This window comes from Dipodomys ordii, unplaced genomic scaffold (assembly GCF_000151885.1).
Source record: "Dipodomys ordii isolate 6190 unplaced genomic scaffold, Dord_2.0 Scaffold127, whole genome shotgun sequence".
Lineage (NCBI taxonomy): Eukaryota > Metazoa > Chordata > Mammalia > Rodentia > Heteromyidae > Dipodomys > Dipodomys ordii.
In genome coordinates, this window is record NW_012267343.1 from 6,862,067 (window position 1) to 6,881,493 (window position 19,427).

Consider the following 19,427-nt stretch of genomic DNA (forward strand, 5'->3'; position numbering starts at 1 on the left):
AAAGGAGGAGGCTACAATGCTTGATAAGAAATGTACTCATTATCTTGCCCATGTAATTGTAACCCCTCTGTACAGTATTTTCACAATTAAACAAAAGATTCAGCTTCTTATCTGAAAGTGGTAGTATATACCTAATAATTCCCACACTCAGGAGCTAGAGGCAGGAGGATTGAGAATTCAAGGCCAGCTTGAGCCATATTATGAGACTGTTACAGGATGAGGGGTGACGTCAACTTCTCAGTGTCAACACAAAATCGCAGGAGGTCCACAAAAAAAAAAGGCATTTCAAAGAATCTTGCAAAAAAGGAGAATTTTACCCAGTGCTCATGGCTCATGCCTGTAATCCTAGCTACTCAGGAAGCTGAGATCTGAGGATCGAGGTTCAAAGCCAGCCCAGGCAGGAAGTCTGTGAGACTCTTATCTCCTATGAACCACCAAAAGTTCTGAAATGGAGCTATGGCTCAAATGGTAGAGCACTAGTCTTGAACAAAAAAAGCTCAGGGATAGCACCAAGGCCCTGAGTTCAAGCCACAGGACACACACACACACACACACACACACACACACACATGACAAAGGATGAACCAGTAGAACAGTGAACTTTAGAACTGGGAGAAAATGAGGGAGAGGGTAACACAGTTCAAAAAGAAACGTACTCATTGCCTTACGTATGTAACTGTAACCCTTCTGCACGTCACCTTCTATAAAACAAATTTAAATTAAAACAAAAAGGAGGAATTCATAAGATGTGAGCTTTAGCAAGTATTTTAGAATAACAGGAATAGGATAATGTTGGGAGAAATACAAAAAGGGGAAAAGAAACATTTTCTGCTCCCTAGGCAGAAAGTGGGAATGAACACTCAAAATGGTGGGTCTTATTTTCTGAGCTGGGGGAAGAAGGGACAACCACCCCTACGCATTAGAGACAGTGGTTCTGAGTAGCCTAACGTGGCCAAATCAGGTGCTGTTCGTGACTGTAGAAGATGTGATGCAAGTCTACCCAATCACAGGGGCAACAGATGAGTTTCAGTTCTTCTCTGTCCACTTGTAACAAGTTGGCAGGCTTCCTAGCACTGGTCAAAGGAGAAGGCAATTTAACATCCTCACATGTAAAAGGAGGTGAGGAGCCTGTAGGCTTGCTATACTAGTTTTCTAGTTTACTTCCAGATTCTGTTTTCTAAGTCTGGCCCTTCTAATACTTATTATCTTTAATTTCCCTGTTGATTCATCAATCCTGCCTCAAGACCTTGTCTCTAAAGAAAACAAACCAGCTTTTTGCTCAGAATTCTAACACTAATATCTGAGGATTTAAAAGATGCTCTGATGTTCATTTCCTAGAGTAATATGGAAGTTGTGTGACAAAGATGAAGTGGAGGTTACTGTTGGACCAACGTTAAAACCCCCAGAGGCTGAGTGTCTGTGAGATCCGCTCTTCCCCTGGGCCTCTGTTTACTCCTCTGTAAATTGAGAATGTACACACATCTTATTTCCCAGTATTTCTGTAAAGAATATATATTAGGTCATACTTTAGAGACCTTTAGGATGGCATTTTAGTGCTAACAAGCATCAGCTATCTCTACAATTACTTGATATGGGACGGACTGAAGTTCATAAGCTTGGCTATGGCTATTGGCCCAATTAATGACAGAACTCAGATTTCAATCCGTGTCTTCCTGCTCTGTTCTAGGTACTCAATAAAACAGTTCCGGGCCTCATGGTGAGCCACAGCAAGAGGATGGAATTTGCATAGTGGAGGTGGGAAAGGGACTTTCAATTAGATCTTGATTGGATCCATGTCAGGGTCCTATAGTCCTAAATTCTTAGATTCTAGAAAGACTGTTTAGAATACCTGCTCTTCCCTTAGCCAAAGTCCTCTAAATGCAAGTGGACCTCAACTTGGACACTTGTGCTTAGCCCAGCAGGTCTGTTAGTATTCAGCAATAGATTGACTCCAAGTCAAGCAGTGTACAGCATCTCTCTTAAAGCAAGGGAGGAGGGGAATCCCCCATTCATTGTCTTAGAAGATTCTCAGCAAATTGACTTATTTAAAGAAAACTTGGGAGCTGATAGGCCTCATTCAAATGGAATGTGATGGCTCAGAAGCTCGGATCAAAGGAATTTATGGCTCCCACCAGATCCTTCTCCACTGAGTTTATCTTGCTTTAATAAATGCTGTCATGTTATATACACAATTTGCTGTTCCACATCACAAGATCTGATGCCTGAGATTCAGACATGGCAACGCTCTCTTGGCTGCGCAAAACCAAACAAACTAGCTTTCCCTAACAACCAAAGCTTTAAGTGGGTGGCTTAACTCTCTCCTGGCTGGTGAGGTCTGTGCACAAATCCCACCCTCTCTGCAGAGCTGTGGATTCATCTAACCTTTAGACGTTCCTGAGAAGCCACACAAGAATCAAATTCTCATTAGTAAAGGAGCCACATCAGATGAGAATCTTGAACCAGCTATGAATTGCAGGAAGTCCTGGAGGGTTTGAGACCTCGGCACTCAGTACCAAGGTCTTCTCAAAACATTCTTCAGTCCTTGACTGCGTAGATTTTTCAGGCCAATGCCTCTATCTGGAAAAGTCTCTTCAAGTACAGGCTCCAACATGCTCCATGAAACAGTCAAAAGGTCTCCAGTGAACATGAATCTTCAGGGTATTTTGCTCTTTGTTCCTTGTCCCTTGTGCTTCCTTCTCTTCTCCATATTCTGGGCGCTCTAAGGTCACCAGTATGAATTCTATCAATGCCTTCCACCTTTGAGCGAATTATAGAAATGGAAGGTACCAGCTGGCTATGGAAGGGAAGCACTGGGCAGGTGAAAGTCAAGACACTTGCATTCCCATACCAGCTGCACAGCATATCTGTGGGCTGATAACCTCCCTCAGGAGACTCATTGGTGTCACAAAAACTCTCGCTAGGGTGTAGATAGCTCCTTCTCTCACTTGCCCCTTCAGGTCTAAGAGGTAGTCACATCCCCAGGCTTACAGAATTATACTGGCCCTTCCTCCACGCTGCCCACACCTCACCCATTGTATTTCTATCTTGGGTCCCGCTCCCTGTTGTGGCCATTGGTCTACTTTCAATGCCTTCCCAGAATCCAAACTCCCGTGGAGTTTTCAACAATTTCCACCATGGAGATTATGGGAGAAAATACTCCTTCTTCTTTCCCATGGTGGCCATGGCATGGCCTATAACTCAGGCTTTACCAACTGGACAGTCATGGAGGCACTTTGACTAAGGAACACAAGTCAGTGAGCTTCCTAAATTGGCTTCCCTACAGTGTCTAGCAATGAGACTATGTTACCTACTAGAGGCTTGGTGAGCCCCATCCACTGGAAGGGCCATGAATGCTCAATCCACTTTGCTGAGATGAAGGTGAAATCCAAAGTGACTTCAAGATCTCAAAGGCAGCTACAAACTACAGACTTCCTCTGTGAGAGATGGCCATGCTCAGCAGGCCACGAAGGCACACTAGTGCATGGCTCCTGCCACTTAGCCTCTTTTGTTTCCTGAGAGTTATCAAGCCTCCTCCTCCAAACTTCCAGTCAATGTTATGAGCTTCCTGAGATCCTTCCAGTAAACGCCTTTTCTGGGATAATGCACGGGAGGGGGGGGCAGGGTGCAGAGATGAGGTGCCCAGTATTGTTTGCTTGCTATGCCAGTCCTGGGATTTAAACTCAGGGACTGGGCATTGTCCCTGAGCTTTTTTGCTCAAGTGCTCTACCACTTGAGCCACAGCCCTACTTCTAGCTTTTGGTAGTTAACTGGAGATAAGAGTCTCACTGATTTTCCTGCCCTGGCTGGCTTTAAAGCACAATCCTCAATCCTCAGCTCTCAGACTTCGCTTGATTTGTGTCACACATATTTGCTGAGCACCTCCTACAAGGAAGGGATTCATGAGTTATAAAACAGAAAAAGATCCCCTGCCCTTATGGAACTGACCTTCTAAGAAGAAACACTAAGTGTTAACATGGGAGCATATGAAGGAGCTAGGATTATAAGCGTGAGCTACTGATGCCTGGCTGCAGTTTGTTGTTGTTTTTTAAATATGATCTTTAAGAAGTTGTATAAAGGAGTTTCTGTTTAACAAAGCAGTTTATAAATACAATATATCTTGATCAATGTCACCCCCTGCAACATTCTCACCATCCCTCCCTTACCCACTCCTCCTCACCCTTTTGAATTTTGTAGAATATACATTGGATTCTTGACTCCATTCTCCCCTCTTAATTCCTCTACTCCCTTCCCCTTAACCCCCGCTCCACTCCTTTCAATTACCTGCTTCCTGGTATTTTATGTTGCTGAACTTTGATTTTGCCTTTCTAAGGAATTACACTATTTGACATCTCCCTTGAATCTATTTTAATATGTCAGGTAATTCATGTGTATACACAGTATTGGGTTTTCAATAAGAAAGAGAAATGAGCATCTTGGAAGGAGAAGCCCAATCAGCCTCATCCCCAGGAGTCCCAGGAATCTTTGTGATTGGTGTGGTGGGAAGGAAAATGATGTGGGACTCCAAGATGAACAAGATGGTGGAAGGTAAGGTGGTAAATGGAGTTCTAGATCACGGTAGCCAAACGCTTTGACTTATATTCTCCTTCCCCCGGCCCAGAAGACCCTCACTCTTACTGACTCTCCTATACCTGCACTATGCTTGGAACTTTGAATACTTGAACTCATTTGATGATCACAGTCACCTAAAGACAGGAAGGATCAGTCCATTTCTCATAAGAAACTAAGGTTCCAAGGAGTCAGGTGATATGATACAGATGATATCATACCAAGATTTACAGCTAAGTTGCCTGCGTCAAAATTCCAAGTCCATTGCAGTGCAGCTGTCTTATTCATTTCACCAAACAAAATCCACACTATATTGAGAACTTTGCTTGATTTGTGTCACACATATTTGCTAAGCACCTCCTACAAGGAAGGGATTCATGAGTTATAAAACAGAAAAAGATCCCCTGCCCTTATGGAACTGACCTTCTAACAAGAAACACTAAGTGTTAATATAGGAACATATGAACTGCCATATTAAAAGTCCTGAGTGCTACAAGGAAAGGAACAAGTAGAGTCAGATAAGGGCAAGAGTACCAGGGCAGGAGGTAGAATCAGGGAGGATCCCTGGAGGTGACTGTACTTAGCATGTGTTCAAGAAAAGGCTATGTTGAAGGGTAAAGATGGAGGAGGGAGCGGCCTTAAAGGCTCTGTGATTGCTAATGCAGCTGTGAATTTCTGGAGAGTCTGAGAGTAGCTGGCACCATCAGCACTGGTCAGTAGAAAGCCAAGGGTGTGGCCCATCCACCTGTCCTCAGGGAAATGTCTCCAAGTTTGCACTGGTGTTTTATATTACTGGCCAGCAGGGGGCTCACTCTCCTGAGCCTCCTGCTTCCCCAAACCACCCCACCCAGGAATAAACACTCTAAAGGCATTTTTGAGATTCAATTCAAACCCAACAGGCTAGAGAAAAAGAAATCAATATCTTACAGTACACACACACACACACATGTAAAAAATAAGTAGCTTCCAAAAAAAAAAAAGTAGCTTCCACACTGGCCCAGAACATTCCTAACTACAGGTTAAGAAACTGAGTTTCTGAACAGTGAAATGACTTCCCTGAACCTTACTTAGCCTGGAAATGCCAGAGCTGAGCATTTAAGGCCCCTTAGGCCTCAGAGCCTTGAGGAACGCCCATGGTGTGTTAATTCCCCTAGCTCACTCTTCCATTCTGGATCTTGGCATCCCCTGCCATTCATTTTCTCTATGGCACTTTATACTTTTCAGAGCAAGTGTAAGCCAGAATCATAGCCTTCTTTGTAACCATCTTTCTTCTAGTTCAGCATACATATCTAATTTTTTTTCTATTACTGAGCCACCTTTACTGGTCCTTTAATTTTTCTGTGTATCCCTACAAATGAGAATGATGTCTATTTACCTTGCTGACAGTGTGATAATTAAAAGCAGAAAATGGACAGTACTTGGTCTGGAGAAAATGCTTCCCATGTAGGTATCCTTCCCCAAGTATTGGAAGACTGAGCAGCTTGGTTAATGGCATAAGCTAAATTACTTAACTAACCAGTAGGTGGCAGCCTCTCCCCACCATAGAAGGCCACTGACTGTAGAGTGCTCCGGATGGATATGTTGATGGGGACCTGGCTCAGGGCTCACAGACACCTTCGGAGAGGCAACTTCTTCACATTCACACTAATCCTCTCCATGGTTGGAAATTAAGAAGCAATACAGCAGGCCACTATTATGCTCTTGTTTCCTCGTCTGCTGCACCAAATCTCCTGCGGACGACCCCAAACCCTCCTGCTGTCATCTTGCACATATAATCTAGGAGAGGGGACAGGAATGAAACACAGGGAGGAAGTGTTTCTGGTCAGTCTCCATTCCGGTTCAGCAAAGCTCCATCCTTCAACCTGTTTAAAGGCTCTTTTGTAGCCACACCCTGCTGCTAGTTTACTCTGATTTGCTAATCCCTTCTTGGTGGTGAAGGCAAAGTGTATCTACATCTATTATCCTGTGCTTGTTCCTGTGGGATCTGTCTCTGGGCCCTCAGCCATGAGGCTTCTGCCTCCCCCTGCTCTCGGCTTGCCGTGGAGTGAGACACAGAGGGAAATGTGGATTTGCTCCCATGTCCTCGCTCTTCCTTTTGTTGCTTACTTTCTCTGCATCTGGAAAGCCTGGGTTAGATGTTGATCCCGGTGGATTACCCCGAGCATTCTGAGCCACATGAAGAATGAAGTCAAGGCCTCTGAGTCCTCCATGCCTGCCTCTGAGAGCCATCCAACATCAAAGTGCCAGGGAGGGTCATCTCTATGTCTTAGCTCTCTGTTCCTCACACCCTCCTGGTTGCCTCTGGCAACTCAATTCAACTTCACCTCATCATGAGGATCTGGGTAATTGTTCCCTGTCTACTCTACTCTGTCCTTCAACCCAACAAGCCCAGCCACAGCCCAGCCTGGCTGTGGGATACTCTTCCCAAGATGCATGCACTCACATCCTTCAAGCATCTGCCAGTGTCATCATTTCAGTGAGACGGCCCCTTGTCATCTCACACAGCACACACACACACACACACACACACACCTTCCTCCACCCCCAGTGCTCTTCTTTATTTTCTCCACAGCACAGATTACAGCTGTGCTTTTTGGAAACCAAGCTCATGACAACAATGGCTTTCTTCCATTTTCCTCTGCTCTATCTCCATAACCCACAACAGAGTCTATTCTGTCTCTTCCCTGTCATTCATTACCTAGCAATTGAATCTATAAACAGAACCACGGTGGGGAAATGGATCCAAAAATCCTATTGTTTTACATAGTATCTTCTTAATTTCTTGAGTGCTAACTAATTCTATTCTGATACCAGATCATCATTGTACAACTAAAACAGAGACAATGATCTCCCGAAGACACCCCAGAATCAATGTGGATTTGAATTCACTCCCACTCACCCACACCATTACCTCAACAGGAGAGACCAAAGAGCATGGTTTCAAGAAACAGTAGAGTAATTGCTCTATCAAGAACTCCCAGAGACAGCCTCTCCCACCGAGAAGCGGATTGCTCTCCAGTGGACAGGTCCAGCAGGACACTTGAAGCAAATGACATGAATACCAGGCTTCTGTTATCATCTGTCTAACTAGAGCAGCTCATCCAAGAGCTCGCCCTGCACAGACTCTCTGCAGAGGCCCCACTACCCAGGCACACTGAGAACCACCAGTTCCCAAGAACCAGTAGAGAAGTAGGCAAAACTCACTGACCTTTCAAGTTGTTCATCTAAATAGGGAAAGTTACTGAGGGGGGACGGGGAGGGGAGGGAGCTGCTAAGCATGAGAGGAGCAAGCCTAACCAGTCCCAAGCTCACCTGTGCCTCCTGAGGGCCTCCATTCCCCAGGCCCAAATCCAACTCTAACTGCCCCCCTGGGCATTCACATAGCATTTCCACAGATATCGCCCCACTACTAAGGACTTCTAAGCAGCTAGCAGAGGAGAAGAGGAGCAAGCCTCAGGTGTGTGAAAACAAAGTGTAAATCAGAGAAACACACATAGTAGTCCCAGCTCAGCAGAGATGGAGGAGCCATGAGCCACCCAGACACACTAGAGGTGAGCATCAGGGCATCAGGTTTGGACAAGAATCTCTACCCCAAAGCTCAGGAGACAGGTATTCATGCACCTTCAACTCCATACTACTCGTGGGCACCATCAGAGCAGGCTGTAAATCCATGAGAATGTAGACTGTCCTGCTCTGTTCAGCAATGCATCCCCAAAGAAGGCGCTGTCTGTTACTGCAGAGCACTCCACCTGAGAGCCACGCGGTGAAGATGGCGTGGTTAAGGCATGAGGGTGTAAACTGGGGGCAGATAGTTCACTCACAGACCTGGGTTCATTCTATGAATGAGAGAGAGGGGGTGGGGAAGAGAAGGAGGGAGAGGAAGAAGGAAAGAAAGGGGGAGGGGGGATAATAACAATGAAAGGAGTGGCACTGATCAAGATGCATTTGACTTATAAACAGATTTAGTGAAGCTACCTAAAGATAATTTTTTAAAAATTTAAAAAAGAGAAAGAGAGGGAAAAGAAAAAGAAGAGAGAAAGAAAAGAAAGAAGAAAAAAGGCAAGAAAGGATGGGAGAAGGAAGAGGCAGAGGGAGAGGAAATGGAGAGGAGAAAATCAGGGATTTACTTATAATAACTGCCCAGATCCTGGGCAGTTCCAAGAGTTTTGCTCAAAGGCTCCCTCTCCATAAAGATCCTTGGCGTAAGATGTTATGAGCCAGCTCTCTAATCCCAGTCATTCCTTAGCACTTTTTCTTCCCCAGTAAATTGCCAAGGGCAATGCAGTGGAATGTATCTCATAACATATGAACACATGTTTTGAGTACTGTGGCTGGGTTTGCATTTAACAAGACCTCAGGACATGGAATCAGGAAATCGCCTCCCTTCGCAAACAGTGGATGTAGTCAGAAACCACTTTCTAGCATCCCCATCAAGAAAGACGGCAATCAGCTAAATGCATGCTTGTTTCTAGCCCTGGTTCTGTTATAGAAGGGCTGTGTGAGCTTGATTGGGTTTCACAACTTCTCTGATTTTTCCATCTACAAATGAGAAATAGTAATAGCTCATGATTGCAACAAATACAATCATTTATACAGAGTGTCCCAGACAGTGTCTGTCATATTGTCTGACCTCCATAAATGGTATCTCTTCTTATTCTCTACCACCATCTTTCACACAAAGTACCCATCTGACTGGGTCACTACTGGCTGGTCAGTAATATGAACACTCTTAGTTAATTTAGGAGGAAGCACAGACAAGTCAGGTCAAGTGATTTAGGTCACACAGCTGCTTTATGAAGGAGAAAGAGACAGAGAGGGAGAGAAAGAGACAGAGAGAGAGAGAGACAGAGGCAGAGACACAGAAGGAGAGATAGAGAGGAGACAGAGACAGACAGAGAGACTGAGAGCCTGAGAGGCCAATGTAAGCATTAGGCGTATCTCTGTATTTGTCTTTCACTTACATTATGACTTTTACTTTGATCCTTGAGTTTCATGAAGCATAGCAGATCCTCCAGACCGCACATAAAGTTCACACCTTTATTGGCCTGTCATAATAAAGCTGAATATATAGACACAATAAACTGTCCTCAAAGTCATATGTACTTAGGGGAGGTGCGTAATAGATTCCCTCCCACCCTGCCTCCAGACAGTTGATTTCTGAAAACAAGAGTGCATACGATGCTGTGAGCAGGAAAGGACGTCTATGCCATCCAACGTTACACACACTGTCCTTAGCCACAAGGACTAGTAAGAGCAAATTCATCATGGCTCAGACTATGGTAGCATCTCTTCCATCTAGTTCCTTCACTGTGGTCTCTGTTCTCCTTTTCTTCCCAATGAATCCATTTTGCTTTCCCTTAATATAGGAAAAGGTAAATCCTCATGCAAAAAGTTAGAGAGGAAGAAGAATATTAAAATCTTGACACTGTGCATAAGCCAAAGTTATCTAACCCCTCTTCCTCAGATTCACCATTAGGAAATGATGAGGCCCAAACTGGGAGAATGGCTCAACCCTGTAATCCTGGTGGCTTGGGAGGAGGAGAGGAGGAGATTGAGGTTCAAGGCCAGCCTGGGCAAAAGAAGTTCATAAGATTCCATCATGATCATCACCTGGACATGGGGACACACACCTGTCATCCTGTGCTATAGGAAAAGCACAATGGCTGGGTCCTGTGGCATGCACCTGTCAGCTCAGCAACACAGACAAGCACAAACAGGAAGATCAATGTCCAGGCTGGTCATGCATACAGTGGGACTCTATTTCACAAAAAACCAAAGCATAAAGGGGTTAGTAGGGTATCTCAAGTGGCATAGAGTGCCTGTTCTAGCAAGTGCAAGGACCTGATTTCAAATCCCAGTACCACCATCAAACACATAATTCCTGCTACAGTATACTCATCACTGATACATGAAAACTTATTTAATCCTTGCTAAAGGATTAAATAGGTGTGGTGAGTACTATCATAGGAGAACATCACTATCAGAGGGGGAAAAGTGAAGTAAAGAGGAAGTCCCTCCACTTCACGGGGTTAGGATTAAAATGGAAGACTTTGATGTCACATCTTATCGCCTGGGAACTGGGAGGACGGCTAGAAACATACTTAACATGGGGCTGATGGGATTGTGGGTAGACACTGATTGCCATAAAGAGTCCAGTCCAATTGCTTTTTTATTGCAGTCATAGCAAAGATGATTTGTGGCTGTAACTCTATTTGGAGAAGAAAAATGTCCCATAAGGCAAAATGTTAGGCTCCCTAATAATTTCTCTGCCTACAAGACAGGTGGGACATTCTGTAGATACCCCTGCAGAATCGAGATGGTTCCCTACCATGTGGGGAATTTCACAGGGAACATGAGGTCACTGTAAGGGCTGCCAGTAGACTTGGTTCCTCAACTTGCACTGTGTTCAGAGAAGCTGGTGCTGTGGTGCTGATGCGGAGGAGAACTGGCTCTCTACCCACACAGCTCGGAAAGCCAGGGTCAGTGGAAGATGTTGACCCGCCTGTCTGCAGTGCCAACTCTCCTGAACTCCAGCAGGTACTACAGCCTACTCTGAAGTACCTCCAGAATCTGTGTACTTTGGGTCAAGACTAAACAACAAAAACCTTTCTGGTTCCAAGTTTCCCATCACCTTTAGTGTTTGAGGATGGACTACAATCAGATGGCAGGCCATATTCATTTTCATCAAGGGAGATAAGGAAGTGGTCACTTTTCCTCACTTGTAATAGCATCATCCATGTGGTCCCACCCAGGGAATGAGACCCAGGTATAGAGAAGTGTTGTATTGGCCTGAAGAAGTATTGACCACAAGAACAATCTTGTCCATCACAAAAGATCCTCTTCAGCTAGTGGCTCACGCCTATAATCTTAGCTATTCAGGAGGATGAGATCTGTGGATCACGGTTCAAAACCAGCTGGGGCAGAAAGCCTATGAGACTCTTATCTCCAATAAATTACTCAGAAAAAGTGGGAAAAAGTGTTGCTGTAGCTCCAGTGATGGAGCACTAGCCTTGAGCAACAGAAACTCAGGGACAGCACCCAGGCACCCAGATTTCAAGCCCCAGGACCAGCACACACACACACACACACACACACACACACACACACACACACACACACACACACACACACACACACTCCCGTGCAGAAGTAAATCTGGGCCTCTCTGGTCTCTGCCTGAGAGGCTAATCCTGCTGCCTGGTGAGTTATTTTAGTGGCTCCTTCTTTGCTGTTCTGACTGCCCATAGAAATCTTTCTCCTCATCTCCTGATGCCTTTCACTCTACCCTGTGATCATCAATTGAATCCCTCAAATTCCTCCTGTGCTTGCTTCATAACCTGGCATTGGCATCTGTGCCCCTTCTTCCATAATGACCCAGGACACACCTAGCACCAGCCTTGTTTGAAACTGTTGCACAACCAGTCTTGAGGTGTCTGTCAGATTACAAATCATTCTGACCAGGATGCCACAAAAGGATCATAGGAAGAAAATTAAGGAGACATAGACAGGTGTTTTCCAAAAGTCAAGAAGACCATCTCTGAATCCACACGTATAGTGTGATCCAGCACAGTTCCCAAAAGCCTTCTGGGGGGAGGTCAGTTTATAAATGACACATTTTGTGTCCCTATCACATCACATATGGGCACATTCTCCTTTAAGCATGTATCTCTACATTTCTTCTATTTCTCTGTCTCAGGGTTTTCTTTGGAGCCTGGGAACCCACTCAGATGTGAACCAGGTAATTTTTCCATGAGTAACAGACTGAGGATCATCAGTAGTGGAGGAGGGGAGCAGAAGATGAATGCCCCACACACTTGTCCTCTATCAGAAAAATTCAGGGACTTGGCCCACATGCCTCCAGCCCTAGGACTGAGCCATGGTTGCCTAGAGGGAGAATCAACCCAATGCAGTGGCATTTGTCTGCTTTTCTTCCTCCTCTGCCCCATCATGCTTTTCCTCTCTCAACCCTGTGTCTTGGGACCATTCCCCAGGCCTTGGTTCCAGACATTGCGTCAGCCTGACAAGCTAAGGAGGAAGCTCATTGTGGTTGAAGTAGATGAGACTCATGATCATATCCATAATGCCAATACAGGCTGAAGAGTGACCAGCCCGGGGAAGAGCTGTAGGTTTCAGACCTTCCTCACTGCCTGGAGAGTCTCCATTATGGAACTTCCATGAAAACGAAGCAGATAGCACTCTAGATGTGCTGGTAGCAAGGGACATGGAGAAGGGGGCATAGGATTCATCTAGACCAAGGAGAGATGGAGCTTTCAGGCCTCAGCCATGCTGACCAAGGGTCAGGGCAAAAATGGGGACAAGCAGGGAAAGGGCACACTGCTCAGAGAAATAAGGCCAACAGGGAAGCCACAGAATGAAGGTCTGACTAAGCCATTATGCAAGGGCCCCAAACTCATCTCTAGCTCATTGGATATGGCATGAAAACAACCACAGCTTTCCTGCACGCTACCTCTTTAACCATCAAGTCTGCAAAGTAGCTTTCACAATGAGCTCATTTAGACCTCAAAACAATCTAAGTTATTCTCCCCATTTTGTAGATGGAGAAAATGAGTCCAGTAAACGTTAGAAACAAGCGTCAAATGCCATCTTCTGCCAACCACCCTATGAGGGTCACCTTGCTATAGTCAGTCTAGATCTAAGGCCAAAGAGTGACCTTGAAGTGATGAGCTTGATAGGCAGGAGGCAGGGAGAAGTAACCATTGATTTTCAAGGTCAAGTCACACATACAACCCGGTAGCGATACTGAATCCCTGTCCTGACAAGTCACACTATAGCTGTCCTTCCCATTTATGAGAATGTTTCTCTGATTTTTTAAATCTCCCTTTAGAGGAAGAAGGATAAAGAAAAGCATTGTAGGTCAGGGTAGGTAGGATGTTTACCTCCTTGTTGCCATACAGAAAAGAAATCACAACATCCTTATAGGTGTAGAACACATACTCATAAAACATATGGCAGAGTCTGAACTCTGAAGTCTGAATGTAAGGCAGACAAGCTAGCTGGTCCCCATGACAGAGAGGAACCAAGGGTAAAGATACTGAGAGACTGGACAACATGGTAAAAACAGCCATAAGGCATAAAACTAGGCATGCTCAGTCCAAGCTCTGCCTCTAACCCACTGTTGGATCCATGTCCTCCTCTGCCTCTTCCGCTGCAGGCTCTATGTTGAGGAAAGAGGAGTGTGAAGATGAAGAGGCCCTGGCCTGTCTGAACAACTGCAGAGAGCAGATATCAGACCCACCAACAGCACTGGGCCACAATGTGGACAAGTAATACGTGGTTATAGTAGCATGCCCCTAGCCTTAGGAGCTCTTTGTTACAGCATCCTACTCGTGACTAATAAAGTTTCTCTGCAGTCAAGTTTGTTTCCTCCTCTGATGTTAGTCTAAAAGATTCAATCTTTAGTCCTTTCCCTCACTGCCCCTAAAATCAGTGAAAAAGCAGAGCCACGCATCTCCCTATTGCCCAGAAGGCTGATCAACTACCTGGTCTCAAGAAAGCTGATGCTAACCTCAGCTTGATTTTGTGTGAAGCATGTCACTGTAAGCCCAATTCCTCAGTTCCGCTTCTCAAATGAGGCATCTGGCCTCACTGAAACCAAGAAGCTGTTATCGTTTTAGGATTCCAGACTCAGAGCACAAGAATGAAGTACAGGGGTCAAAGAGTCAAACCTGTGGGATCATTAATCGAGGTAATTTCCCCGGACATGGAGGAGGAGCTCTGCCTGCAAGGGAGGAATTGTTGAAACTGATGACATGATTACATACATAAAACCATCATTCTATTTCCACAGTGTAAGCCCCACGGTTTGAGTGGAGAGGCCATGAACTCTGGATTTAGGGAGACCTGTCTTCAAACCTCACTTTTATTTCAGTGCATCTTTGAAGTGTTACCATTAAAAGAGGTGAGTGGAGTCCAAGGAATCCCCTTGGTTCTCACCATGCTGCCGAAAGGGATGAAGGCCGGCAGCAAAAGCAGGAGGAAGCAGAGGGCATCTCATACATTCACATCTCCATTCCTTTATCTTACCATCATGTGTGAGATACGATCAGTACAGAGATGAATGAAACACAGACTTTGACCTCCAGGTACTTGGCCCAGCGAGTGGAGACAAATAGACAAGTTACTGATTCCCTAGTATGATAGACAAATATGAGAAGGTCATCTATTTTATTTCTAGAAGCATAGCATGGTGACATAATGGAAATGGAAACAGACACAGGAGCATCTCCTGAAATTGTGGCTATGCCTTTTAATATTAGGGGGAAAATTAACCATCCATAGATAGGAGAACAAATAAAATGCAATAGAGGAAATACATAGAGTACCTTAACTTGTTGTATCAGAGGCTAAGATTGAGTGGGAAATGCAGTCATCAAATTATATGTACAGTTGAATGCCATGTAATTAAATAAAGTAAAATGGCTGCATGATTTCTGTATATGAGAGTATTTTCAATGGGCTAGGAAAGTCGACATCCTACTCCTGATCCTGTAGTGTCTGAGAGAGGCAGGAGGAAGGAGGGTTCAGGGGTAACGGCTGGTGGGGGGGGAAGAGAACAGCATCTGCTTTGTATCTGCTACTGTCTCATTGACTCGCATAAAGGCTAACAGTATCTATGATAAAAACCCTACCTAGCATTTGTTCATTTGAACACTTTGAAGAATTGGAATGTTATCCTTTGCATTTTCTGTGGTTTTACATTTCTCAACATAGAAATAACTAAAGGTTGGCAAAAGGTTGTCCAAAGAAGCGATGATCCATCCATCGCTGGCAAATTCGGGGAGCCATGGACTGAGAGCAAGTCCAGGGTGCTAGGAGTCAGCCAGGGGATAGAAGCTGAACAATCATGTGGACAAGATCAACACAACTTTGGTGTAATGTTATGAAAATCTACTTCTTTTTAACTACTGGCTCCAACACTTATTAATGTAACATGCTTACAAATGTAACCATTCTTTACCCTTGATATGTGTGAATTGTTTGATTTATCTATGCCGTTTCTGTCACCAGACAAAATATAGATCTAGTTGGAGGCAATAATTTTAAACAGACTTTTAAGGAATTGTTCAGTCTACTCAGAAATTTGAAAATCCAGATTCTAAAATAACGATTTTCTTAGCTGGGTGCTGGTGGCTCAAGCCTGTAAGGAGCCTGAGATCCAGAGGATCACTGCTCAGAGCCAGCATGGTCAGAAATGTCTTTGAGATGTTATCTTCAAAATAACTAGAAAAAAGAAGAGCCTGAGGCATGGCTCAAGTGGATGAACACCAGCAGAGCAAGCAAGCTTAGTATGTAGGCCCTGAGTACAAACCTCAGTACTGCTAGAAAGAAAATACAAGAAAGTAAAAGGAAACGATGATCCTCTGTCTCTATTTCTAATTCCTCTCCAAGACGGCAGCTGGTATTCTGGAGGCCCAATGGCGCAAAGCTTGGTAGACACTGGTGTCCCTGTTCTGCCTAACTGCAGCCTCCCATATTGGTGTTTTAAGCCTGTAACAAGTAGAACTTGAAGTCTTCTGTCTCATGCTCTTTCTGGCTCCCCTTGGCCAATGTCCGGGAATACTCTGGCTAACTCAGTCTCACTGTTCTAGACTTTCCTGAGGTCTATCTGAGGATCCATTCATCCTCGCAACAGACATGTGGCTTCCTCTACAGCCTCTACTACACAACTGCCTTGATCCTCCCCAACCCCACACGCAGCTTCTAGTCCTAGCCAGGGTATACGGGCCCAAGAGGAAAGGGGGACAGCTGAACCTCCTGGCCTCTTTTTCTTAACCAGCACTGCATGTTCTGGGACTTGCAGGTGCTGCCAACAGCCTGGTGCCTCTCTAAGTTTCTTTGATTTACCTAAAACACATACCTTCTTGGTTGAATGTCCAGGCCATGATCAGCTTTAAGAGGGGATGTTGGATAACTCTTCACCTTCCTTCCTTGTTTCCATAAGACTATAGACTGGTGTGATAGTTCATTTAATTAATCAACACAAGCTCCAAAGACATTTTGTCATGTATGTGTCTGGATAAATTGCTATGAAGGTGTATCAGAAGACATCAAATAAAGCAGATTTCTTTCCATAGTGTGGGTTGGCATCATCCCAAATTGAAGACAGTAAGGAAAGTCTCAACACCCCCCAACCACACACACACCAATCCAATAAGGGAAGTGGTAATTCTGTCAGCAGATATCCTTCTGACTCAAGGTAAATTGTGAACTTTTCCCTGGGTTTCCAACCTGCCAGCCCACTCTGCAGATTTGGGACTTGCTACATGGAGCCAGTCCCAAGTCCCATTAAAAACAATTATTTATCTCTGTCTCTGTCTCTGTATCTCATACACACACATATGCACACATAGTGATTCCCTTGCTGGGAATATACATATACATATATACATATATATATATATATATATATATATATTATGTAGTATCTATTGACTATTTCTCTGGAGAGCTTTGACTAACAAAACTTAAGCCAACTTCATGCCTGAGTGGTATACAGAGCTATATATTATGAGTTCAATATGATAAATGGGAAATGCCTTCATTTCCCATTTATAAACCCCTTTTCTTCTCTGTGAGTGCCAATTTACAAGGCTGTGGTCTTACTAAGGAGGTCAAATGCCATTTCTCTAGGACAACAAACTTAAAGGAGATAGGAGACTGTCAGAAAACTATGACTGAAAAGGAGAAACATAAATGTATTGTGGCAATTCAAAGAATTACACTTTGTAATCATGGACAAGTCTTCCTCTATCTCTATGAGAAGAGCTATCCATAGTAACAAGAGATTCCCCTGGTTTCATGAGATTCTAGTTTCCAAAGTTGAACAATTCAGTCAAGTTGCACATAGAAAAGCATTTGTATGCTTCCTGACACATAGAAAGAACACAGTTAATCAAAGGTATTATTATTACCAGTAATAGTTATGCTCAGCTTCGGAGATTTCACAGTGCAGCCATCAAAGTGCCTAATTTAACTGGATCATGAGTATTGGGATGTGAGGTTTCAGTGGGGGGTGATGTGGTCAGAGTTCACAGGCCACAGCTGGGATGATATGGGCATAAAGTAAACTTTAGGTGGACAAGTCTTAGCTGAGTTATAAGATCCAGTTAGGGGTACAGTTGGGACTAACATAGTCAACTTGCTAGAGCAGTGATTTGTGCTCAGTGGTGTCACAGATAAAGAGATAGAGAAAGGACCCCATCTTATGTCCACATGATGTGATTCTCTTTGATCCGTGTGGGAACCCATCTTACCACCAGCTCTGTGGGGTAAGCATCATGGGACTTCACCCATGGAGACTGAGGATGATGGGAAATTCCCCTGGAAGTCCAAAGTGAGCCGATGCCAGACCCTGGACTTTTTTCTGAGCAAACATTTTGAAAGAAACCAAAGTGATGATGATGTGGAAGCGCTAATGGGGCTGTCCCTTTGCACCAAAGAAGGCTGCTGAAAACACAGGGATCAGTACAGATGAATCATTGCCCCTCCTCCTCTCCCTCACAGCATTTGTTGGTGGCAACCCAATAAATACCGCATCCCCAAAGTGCTGACAGCTTGCAAGTAGTTATAGAAATGGGTGGGAGGAGAAAGCGGGGTGTGGAGACATGGGGGTGTATCCCCCTTCGAGAATTCATGTTCCTCCCTTTATATAATGTCCTGCTCTTTCATAAGAGTGGGTGATTCTAGAATCTAGATGAATGGTGCTTGCCATCCTAACCTTCTTCCCTTCCTTTTTCATACCTTAGCCTCAATCTTATGATAGCTTGGAAAAAATAGTGTCATTGGGAGAAACTGGATAAAAGGCACACAGATGTACTGTATTGGTGCTTTAAAAAGCATGGGTTTATTGAGAAGTAGCAAATCCAGTATTTCAGATTGGCTCTTAGGTACCCATCACCACCAATTCCAGAAAATTTTCATGATCTTGTAAAGGAAGTTCACACCTTGTAGCCAATACATCTCCTGAACCCTAATCTATTTTCTGTCTCTACTGATTTGCCAGCTTTGGACATTCCATGTAAGTGGAATTATAAAACATGTGGTCCTTACTTTTACTTAATATTCATTTACTTAATATTCTTTTATTTAATATTCATTATAAAATGCACCAATGCATTTCTTTTAATTGCTAAATAATAGTGGACAGTCAGAATAGACATTTCACCCATTTATCACTTGGACATGTAAAAATTTGTATTTAGAGGCTATTATGGATAATGCTACTATAAATCTTCACAAGTATTTGTGTGGACATATGTTTTCAAATGCTCTCGAGTATATTACCAAGAGTGGAGTTTTTAAATCATATTATAACTCTGTCCACAAATGCCATACTGGTTTCCAAAACATCTGCCCTGTCTTACATCCCTACCATCAGTGTATGAGTTTCCAATTTGTCCATGTCTTCATCACCAATTGTTCTTCCTTATCTTTTTTATTATAGCCATCATAATGGGTATCAAGTGGCATCATATTGGTTTTAATTTGCATTTCTCTCATGACTAGTGAGGTTGGGCATCTTCTATGCGTATTGGCCATTTGTGTCTTGTGTGGGAGAAATGTCTATTCAAATCCTCGCCCACTTTAAAAATTATATTAGTCATCTTTTTGTTATTGATCTCTATTATTTCTTATAATTGCTGGTAAGCCCAGAATTATCTCAATAAGAAATTCAATTTTCATTTCCAAAGGCTATAAAAGAGAAACCGAGGGGAAAAAACCAGTATCATTTCACTAAAGATTATACACAGATGACAACTAAGCACATGAAAAAATTCTCAACATCACTATCCATTGGGAAAATGTAAATTAATCGACAATTATATAGAACCAGGCTCTCA

General features: G+C 43.8%; 1 protein-coding gene across 1 annotated transcript in view; it reads left to right on the forward strand.

Annotated features, from left to right (window-relative positions):
• Nucleotides 1-19,427, forward strand: part of Tnc (tenascin C) — a 111,283-nt gene that overhangs the window by 62,893 nt on the left and 28,963 nt on the right. Inside the window, exons 24-27 of the mRNA XM_013030110.1 lie at nucleotides 4,417-4,545; nucleotides 13,739-13,850; nucleotides 14,202-14,307; nucleotides 14,456-14,632. Of these exons, the coding sequence (XP_012885564.1) occupies nucleotides 4,417-4,545; nucleotides 13,739-13,850; nucleotides 14,202-14,307; nucleotides 14,456-14,632 (524 nt within the window). The remainder of the gene's footprint in view (nucleotides 1-4,416; nucleotides 4,546-13,738; nucleotides 13,851-14,201; nucleotides 14,308-14,455; nucleotides 14,633-19,427) is intronic.